The sequence below is a fragment of the Theobroma cacao genome, chromosome 4 (assembly GCF_053813885.1).
Source record: "Theobroma cacao isolate CCN51 chromosome 4, ASM5381388v1, whole genome shotgun sequence".
NCBI classification, from domain to species: domain Eukaryota; kingdom Viridiplantae; phylum Streptophyta; class Magnoliopsida; order Malvales; family Malvaceae; genus Theobroma; species Theobroma cacao.
In genome coordinates this window covers 39,815,229-39,824,665 of record NC_142642.1, presented here as the reverse complement: position 1 = coordinate 39,824,665, position 9,437 = coordinate 39,815,229, and the positions used below count along the sequence as shown (strand labels likewise).

General features: G+C 36.9%; 2 protein-coding genes across 3 annotated transcripts; one reads left to right on the top strand and one right to left on the bottom strand.

The window, feature by feature from the left end:
* Positions 1-4,519: 4,519 nt before the first annotated feature.
* On the top strand, positions 4,520-5,366 carry LOC18603517 (uncharacterized). Its single transcript, XM_018118865.2, has one exon. The coding sequence runs from the start codon at positions 4,789-4,791 to the stop codon at positions 5,146-5,148; it is 360 nt and encodes a 119-aa protein (XP_017974354.1). The 5' UTR covers positions 4,520-4,788; the 3' UTR covers positions 5,149-5,366.
* A 1,468-nt stretch (positions 5,367-6,834) lies between these two features.
* On the bottom strand, positions 6,835-8,935 carry LOC18603516 (DnaJ heat shock amino-terminal domain protein (DUF1977)). 2 transcript variants are annotated; one of them, XM_007035549.3, is made up of 3 exons: positions 8,863-8,935; positions 7,515-8,689; positions 6,835-7,327 (listed from the first exon to the last, which is right to left on the bottom strand). In XM_007035549.3, the coding sequence occupies exon 2, from the start codon at positions 8,570-8,572 to the stop codon at positions 7,517-7,519; it is 1,056 nt and encodes a 351-aa protein (XP_007035611.3). In that variant the 5' UTR covers positions 8,573-8,689; positions 8,863-8,935; the 3' UTR covers positions 6,835-7,327; positions 7,515-7,516. The 2 variants fall into 2 exon arrangements, with proteins under 2 accessions (XP_007035611.3, XP_017974111.2); XM_018118622.2 differs by having other exon boundaries at positions 6,835-8,689.
* Positions 8,936-9,437: the final 502 nt, after the last annotated feature.

The window sequence follows — 9,437 nt, the reverse complement described above, 5'->3', positions numbered from 1 at the left end:
GAGTTTAGGAACAAATTAGGCAATGAATGCAAGACTGCATGGTCAGGCTTTGATGTAATGCTTTCTCTGGTGGACCCCTCTTACAGATGGATTGGACCCTTGTCTGTCACGGGCTCAAAAAAAATTTGGTTCTGGAAAGTGCAGAAGCGTTTCCAACGTTGGATCAGAATCACATGTAAGTTGTAGCCCTATCATTATCTAGTTTAATGGAGAAAAACAGATGGGGCTGTGACACACGAAAGAGAATCAAATCTCATGGCCTACCACATTGCATGTCTTTGGAAATGTAGTCCGAATTTGGATTCTGGGGCATGTCATAAGATGGAATTGCAAGAGCAAAAAAGCTTTAAACTTAAGACCAAGAAGCATCACAGATGATTTGCACTAAGATGTTTGGTTCTGGACCTAATCTAATCCTATTAGCTAGATTTTGATACTGGTTGTAGCAGATATAGCAACATTTTCAAAATACAAATTCATCAACAAAGATTTCAATAATATCAGAGATGTTTTACTCACTTCCTTTCGTTTAAGGTTCCAAATCAGAACCAAGCTTATTGTTTCCATGTCTAAACATGTCAAACCAGGCAGGATCTGGAATAAGCTTGGTATGTCATTTTTGGCCCCTGACTAAGTCTATATTACCAGGCCTTAGCTAGGCTAAATTGTATTCATGTTGCAGCCCAAATCTGCATTTAGCTTGCGTGCGAACGTTTCAACTCATGCTGTACTTGCAAGAGAAAACACTCACAAATCATAAATGGCAGCATTCAAGGCATTAAGCACTTGTTTAATTTGATTTATATGTTTTATAGTATAAGAAGTGCTAAATGATTAATTGTGAAGGAAATATGATTGCGCAAACAGCTTTTGTGAAAACGGATGGTGAAGCAAGAGAAAAACTGGAAGGAGGCAAGAAAGTAGAAACTAAATACATTGATTGAATACTTCATACTTTTGGTTGATTTAAGCTGGTTGTCCAAATCCTGAAAATAGAGCTATATGTTACTCCTGACATCTGCTTCAATTATTTTTTAGTCTTTTGAACTTTGAAAACAACAGTTTCAGGCTTTCAGCTTTCTCATGAGGTTCTGGTTTGGTTTGCTAGCTACTTTCTTCTCTGCAGATAGTGCATATGCTTCACATGAATGCTAAAGGTAGTTTTTTTGGACTTTTTCATTTTGTTTTGTCCCTTCTGTGCTCCCATGATTCCACCCTTTCTAATCTATAATCAAACCCCATTTTGTAATTTTGCTTTGGACTAAAAGTGAGCTTGCTTTAGCAGAAAACTCATAAAAGCAAAGAATGGCAAATTAATCTGGTGCTTCTATGGCAAACCATCTCCTTTTTCAATAACCCTTTTGTTCAAATTTGTCAATATGAATATTTTCTTTTGTTGATCAGCTGCAAATTAAGGGTTTCTAGATGATTAGCTTGAATATTTAATCAGATCAAATTTGCTGCGTTCTACTACCATAAAAACTATTTTCTGGCATCAGTCAAGGCAAATTTTGCCTTAGCATATGCTTATTATTATAAGTTTTTGGACAATAGAAAATTTTGATTTGTTGCAAAATTCTCATTGACTAACAGGAAAATTAATAGGAAATGTTCTGCATCAACTGCCTTCTCAAATTAAAAGTACCCAAGTCATGATCAAGTCTGCTTCACTTCTCAACTCCTTAATTTTTTGAATCGTGTTAGGTTGATCCTCTACGTAATGAGACTGTCTTCATGCTAATTATTTGACAAAGCCTACCAGTTCAAATAAGAAATTCAATATAAAAATTAATGTCTCCTCTGATAGTTTTCTCATCGGATCGGGCCAGCTTTTCTCGTCAAAGATAATGATACAAAATCACCAATCTCAAGTGTTCCGTGTAATGTTCCCATGCTTTCTGCAAACTCCCATTTCAGATATGCTGTTAAAAACTGTCTGCTTTTCATCACCCTTGTGTTGATTGAAACGTCTGATGATGGGTTTGCTGCTGGAAGGGAACTTAGTTTGCAGGACTCTGATGATGCTTCAACACATTTGAACTTTTTCCGGGCTGCTTCGAGAGGGCGGCAAAGGGTGCTGTCATGTGCCAGAGACGCTAAAATTTGCTTGGATCGTGAGAAGAATCCTTGGGGTGGCAGCACCTGTTGTTTTCAACAGTTTTGCAGGGACACACTGAGGGATTCCAATAACTGTGGAGCATGTGGAGCATGTGGTCAGGCATGTGCTTATGGACTCGTTTGCTGTGATGGAAAGTGTGTTGATGTTCAGAATGATCCTCACAATTGTGGTTCTTGCTTTCAGGAGTGTCCTGGACAGTAAAGCTGCTCCTTTGCAATGTGTGATTATGGTGGATGATTGACAAATAAATTGGTGCTTAAAACAACTCTTCCTACTCTTTCTTTCTCCTCAACTCCTTGATTCTTTGCTCTGGCATTTGTCTAGCTTCTCAGGTTCTTCCTGGTTCCTGGTTTTCTTCTAAATAATGTTCTTGTAAAGCAATGGAAATGCATCATTTGGTTTTCTGAGTCAGTGGCCAATACATCTGGCAGACTGCCATGCGATCACTATTTTTCTTATGACCCACCTTATCAATATGAGAGTTATAGGGTTAAAGATGATTCCAATGTTTCATGATACTCAAATATTTACTTGCGTAGACTTGAAAGGGTAATCACCTGGCCAATCTTCACTGGCTTTATGTTGCCTGTTGATCAGATGATAAGCACTTGATCCTTGACAGTCATTAGCAGGTATCCAACATGTTATTTTAAGAGATACCTAAGGATTGTGTCTCAGATTCTAGGTTCAAAACTGTCAGCAATGGGGTGTGACTTAAAGTTAAAATATTAATGTAATCATGAGGTAATACAGTAAATTAACTAAACGTTTTCCCAACTTTCTATATAAGATCAAAGCAAGGGAATTAGACAAAAAAAAAAAAAAGAAATGTTTTCCTCTGCGGCAAGTGGTGTGGGATCCAATCCCCCTCTGCAATCATTTATTTAATCTGCACCCTCTTGGCCCCTTGCATCTTCAGTTTACTTTGTGTACTAAATTGTCCACATGCTATTGGCAGCAGATTGCTATTTTTGCTCTTTAATCATCATCAAATTCAGATTTTCTTACTCTCAATGACGTGCCACTGCTATACAATCTCCAATTTGTTATCTATATATCAGACAAAATTGGACAAAATTGCTAACCAGAAAAAAAGAAGGAAAAAAAAGCGGGGGCTGTAAGACTTTATGAAGAAAACTTAATAAAAAAATAGCCGCAAAAGGTCAGAAACAGGTATCTTATGGTGTTGAATTGGCAGGCAAATTCTTTACTATAAGGAAGACAATTGGATGGTATTTTGGTCATTGATGGGAAAAAGGGTTCTTGAATCTTATTACTATGATAGAGAAGAAAAGATTTATTTATTGAAATGAAGGGTCATTGATCCTCCAACTTTACTCAATCATCAGGGGGTTCCCACATGCTTCTGCAACCTAAGAGTCCAAAAACCCTTCAATGGCTTTATTGACGAACCCATTCGGTCCAACTTTTCTCATGCATTCAGCTTTCCCCATAATATGAAAAAAAAAAAAAAAACCAAAAATGACCAGGATGCAGCCCCGGGGTACCCTGATCGTACAAAGTGAGAAAGCTGAAGAATTATAGGCACATGTCATGTCAGGATAGGGTTCTTAGGTGATGATAATGCCAAATTACTTTAGGTAAAATGCATACCATGGAGTAAAGAAAACTCAAAGATACTCCATAATTTAACTAGATACTAGTACCATATCATACAAAGAGAGAAAAATCCATGTATCAGATCCTTTTTTTCTCACTCTTGATACCAAGACTGTCAATCAAAATCTGTAAAATTTTTAAAAGAAGATGAAGTTCCACTAAGAAAAGCTATGCCCCGGAAGGAAGCTGTGCCGCCTGTGCCAAGCTATGTTTCCAGTACAACTGTAATGCAATTGGCAAAGCAGCCATGGGTGAAACTAAATTGACTTTGGAAGCTTTCCACACACGGCGCGCCCTAGCAATTGAAAGGAATCACCCTCTGCCTTTGTTTCCACAAAATAAAGACAGACTCTCTCCTTGTAAAGACTAAGAAAATGTAGTGTCATGACATCCACATAATGTTTTTTTAGAATTATGAACCACCCCATGTAGCCTCAGCCCCACTGGCACGTGTTACTTCATAGGTAGCTAGGTGGAACTTTCAAATCCTGCCCTGCACGAAATTGTACTGCTTTTGCTCAGCTGATGCATTTGAGGACGAATACTAGCTCCTAGAAATTCAGCTTTAGATGACTTTTACCTCCTTCGAAGATTAAGTTCAAAGTTTTAACCATCCGAATCAGAAAGCAAGCTTCACCATCTGATTATTACTTGATTATAACTTAAAAATTTACCAAGAAGAAGACAAAGAACTCATGGTTCATCAAAGAGTCGAGAATTTACTTTATTTGATATTGACGAGTGCATGAATGATAGAAGCAGGGGAAATCCAATTAAAAAACACCGAAAGTCCCTCTTCAGACATAAAGAAATGGTTTTGAACAGTTGAACTACCCATCTTACTTTTGATCTCTCCCAGGTAAAAACGTGGTAAACAAAGCAAAGAAAAGACAAACGCGTCTTTAAGTACCTTCCCCCCCCCGAAGAAAACCCTATTTCAACCTTCCCATTCCCTCCCTCCTCGTTATTGTAGCCCTTTCTCACAAACCCAGAAAGCTTCAAACCTCAAAAAAAAAAAAAAAAGAAAGAGACCAGACCCTACAAGCACAATGTTACCAGAAAGGCAAGGTGGTGCACCCCATGGAGTGATCCTGGCAGTGGTTGTGGGCATCGTGGTGTTAGCTCCGTTCCTGTTCGGTGACCAAGGTGAAGCTATAACGGAAGCCATTACTGAGCTGTTGAGTCCGGTCGGTCTTCTTCTCTTGCCCATCATTCTCCTCCTCACCATCCAGTTCCTTTCCTCGGATCGTGGCTCCTTCGTCTCCAGCATTTTCTCCACCGGCGAACCTGACTCTATCCACCGAGTCAGCGGCTCCCCTTTTGGGGTCGCCCTGTTTCTGGTTCTGATTTTGTTCTTGCTTTACAACCGCGTTTCCATCTTTGGCGGTGATGATGACTCCGATATTTGACTCAGCTTCGATCTGAGGGTCCAAGGCTGCTTTTCTTTTTTTTTTTTATTTTGTATACGGTATAGTACGTAGAATTTTCCTGTACTATGATTTTTGTAATTTTACGTGAATACCCAAGCGATGGAAGGGTGTATCTAACGGGGGGTTACTTTGAGCAACTGAGGGTATTGTTGTCATTTTAACTAATATTACAGAATTCTCCTCGTTTCAGTGTTTAATCATACGTACTGGTTCAGTTTGAGTTTTGAAGTTGTTGCTGTCTTTTGATGAACTTGTCTGTTAATTAACGGTCGTTGCGGTGGTTGTCCTGGCGGTGACACGGTGGTTGGCCGTTGGGGCAGCGAACTGAGAGCTCAGTCTCAACTCTCTTTTTGTCGTTTTCTGTTTGAGGCTTCTTTTTGGACTGACAATCTCTTCCCTCTTCTTTTTCTTTTGTTTACTCTTCTTTGGCTCTTGATCTCTTTACAGAGGCACGTGCGCACGTGCTCGTCCTTTATCAAAGGAAGAGCTCTCCTTCATTTCCCTTTCATTAAGGCAAAAAAAAAAGTGAAAATATGGCATTTTTAATTTATTTTTATTTTTCCTTTTTTAAGGGACATAATCAAATAAATGGGTTGTGCATATGTTTTTTGATTTTATTTTATTTGGTTTTAAAAACCCACCAAACTCCTCAAAAAAAAAGTTATCTTTTCGATTGTAAATTTTAAATATTAAAAATTAACCAAAATAATCAAATAAACTTTTGTCTTAATCTATTAATACTGAAATTGAAAAAAAATAAACTAAAGTAATCGAATTCAATCGATTATTTCAAATTACAATGGTGAATGGTGACCCCTAATTTTAAATCTTTCATAAATGTCTTAATTATTTAATTTATTTTTATTTTTTCCTTTTGAGAGGGACAGTATTCCCACCAGAATCCAATAAATGGGTTGTTTATTTATTTATTTGGTTTGAAGACCCACCAAACTCATAGGAAAAGGACCATAGCTCGAAGAGAATGGGATTCAATTTTGAAACATGGCAAACAAGAACTGTGTGAATTAAATAAGAGCATCAAAATCCTACCTGTCATTTAAATTTTAATGCCGTGTTCCCTTCAAATACCCATGATTTCTTTACGTTAAGAAATAAAACTTTCACTATCTAATTTCAAGAATAAATTATTATTATTATTGAAAGGGACCGTCATTTTCTTGGTGGGTGGGCCTCCAATACCACTAAATCCCAAAGACAAATTTCTTTAGAGGAGTTGGGCTACTTTGAACCATCTCTTTCCCATAAAGGTGTTGTTCCATTCAGGAGTTTTATGGGCCTTTAAAATCGGATCCAAAGAGCCCCACCAGTCCATCTCCATCATCGAAGGCCGGCCCTACTTGTCAGTTGCTCATCTTGTTACAATAATTCTGATTTTCTAGCTTAGTGTTCTTTTTTTTTTTTTTTTTTTTTTTTGCTGTTATAGCAGAAGTGGAGAGATTAACTACAAGAAAAGATTCCACCCAAAAAAAGAGAGGAGAAAATTAGGGAAGAAGTGAATAGAAAATGGAAGTGGAAATGGTTGCTTAATGCAACATCCATGGGCAAAGGCACTGATCTTTCCCGTCAAAACCTTCCAAGGAGAGCAGCAACAAGTAACAAGTTTCCACAACAAACTAAGCAAAATAGCAGAAGAACAAACAACAATTCAATGAATTTTGCATATTTCTAACATAATCATATGGAGGATCCAAGATCTGGATCTCAAAAAAGCAATATAGACATCGCCGGAACTCTATGAGAATGAAACAACAAAACTAACAATCTTGAAGATCATTCTTTGTTCAATTTATGTTATTTGCGCTAACTATCCTTGCCTTCTATTCGTACAATATTCATACTAGGAACAAACTGCAGACTGTAGACTTCTTTACATTATCGGAAGAGAAGCATTATGGCCTGAAGGTGTCCACAAGCCTCATTATCACCTTCGCATACATTGAAAATCAGTCTCCCAACCCAGAACAATCTTAGCAGATGACAGCATGGCAAAAGAATGCACCTTGGACATAACAAAATTGCTGGGCTATATCTGTAGAACTAATCCCACAATTTTGACTCGTCTAACTGCACTACTTTTGGTTCCATGCCCATCAACATAATATCTTGTTGATGATTTCACAGAATCCAGTCAAATTCCCTTTTCAATAGGAAAAACGCATATTTAAGTATAATTCAAATTGCAAATTGATAGCATCATATCATCCACCGAGCACAGAAGCTAACAGTGACAAATGGTTTACAACCCAGCGACAATGGTGCACGATTAGACACTGAAACTAAAGAAAGTAAAAGACTTGAAGCCACAATTTTGTAGTTAAACTTACCTTCATGCCAGTCCAAGATTTTGTAGTTTATTACAGTGTGGAGTTGGCAAATTCTTATTCCAATGACGCTTCTGGCGTTCCACATGGCAATAACGCCAAAGCATATGTCTGTAATCCTTAATCACATTGTCCTCAAAATTAGCTCGAGCAGGACTTCCAAGTGGAAAGTTCACATCAAATGCTGATGATTTGACATAAAACTCCACACCATATTTCTCAGTTGTCTTAGGAATCTGATATGAGTAATTCCTAAACAAAGAGTACTCAGGCTCGGAAATGGGTAGATAAGCAAGCAAGAAAATCAACAAAAATGGCAATATTTGAAGAAGGACCAAGAAATTAGGTCCTCCGCCATGACGCTGCTCCCTCTGATGACCACCCATCCCTCTAGTCCTGTAAACATGAGACGTCCTAAACATATCCCCCTGACCAAAAAATGCCCTGAATATCTCATCAGGATCAAATTCGTCATCAAACAAATCATTCCCATATCTCCTCCTCCTCTGTCTCACATTATGCTGCTGATTGTACTCAAATTCATCAACCAAACCCACTTGATCATACTGCCTCCTCGAATCATCAACACTTAAACACTTAAAGGCCTTGCACACTTTCTTAAAGGCTTCCTCAGAACCCGGAGCCTTATTCTTATCTGGATGAACTTTCAACGACAACTTCTTATACGCTCTCCTAACCTCATCAGCCGAACAAGTCTTTTCCACACCAAGAATGGCGTAATAATCCTTGTGTCTCTTGATCTGCCTAATCAACTGAACATGTTCCTCAGTATAACTCCTCTCCCCATTCAAACCCTTATCCAACTTAGTCGAACCGCCTCTATTCTTATTACTAGAAACACACTTTTCAACAACAGGAGAAGCAGGGGACGACCCGGAATCGAGGTTTTCACAAGCAGCCAAAAGTTGATCAACAGATAAACTATGGTTAAGGCGTTGCGCGATTTTAATGAATTTCAACGCACGTTCTTTGTTACCAGAAGCTATTGCTTCTTCAGCAATGTGAACACATCTTAAAGCTTCATCTTTATTACCATCCATAACAATTTTGAAACTAAAAAAAAAAAAAAAAAACCCCAAAACTTCTCGAGTCCGAACCCTCAACTTCCCAATCAAATTTGACAAGCTTCAAATAAAAAAAAATTCCAAATTGATCACCTAAATCAAACCGAAATGCAAATTAGAGGAATTCATGTTACAAGCAGATTCAAAAGAAAAGAATTGGAATATACAAATTCAACTGAAATGTTTCGAATAGAGTGGAAACTGTAATTAAAATAAATCGAATTTTCCAAAACTTCAAGACAAAATTGAAGAGAGTGAGGACTCACCTGATAGAAAGATCCGAACCCGAGAGAGAGATGTCCAAGGGCAAAGTCCAAACGAGGGTTGGTTGAATTGACCCGGAAGGGAGGAATGACCCGGGTTTTGATATTTATAGTTTATGGAAATCGAATGAGAACGCGCCACGTCGTATTCGTCAAGGAGGTGTAAAGTAGCATAGCTAATTTTTTTTTCTTCTTCTGATGGTATTAATTTCATTTTTTATAATATTGAAGAAAATATCTAAACTATTAAAGAAAATTTAAATATTTTTTATTTTTATTGTATTTAATTAAATTTTATATTTTTATTTTAATTTAAATATATTTTTATAATTAACGATTGACTAATTATTATTAATTAAATATAATTTTTATTTTATATACACAATACTAACATATAAAATAAAAATACAACATTATCATATAATTATACCACATCATTATTTATTATGACATAAATTTATCATATTAATACTATATAACATAAAATGAAAACATAAAATAATAAATAATATTTTAATTAAAAATAATTAATCAGTCATTAAACATAAAACCAAAATAATAATACAAAAACTTAATTG

Coding starts and splice junctions, on each gene's coding strand:
- LOC18603517 (XM_018118865.2), top strand. CDS start 4,789: ATGTTACCAGAAAGGCAAGGTGGTGCACCCCATGGAGTGATCCTGGCA.
- LOC18603516 (XM_018118622.2), bottom strand. CDS start 8,572: ATGGATGGTAATAAAGATGAAGCTTTAAGATGTGTTCACATTGCTGAA.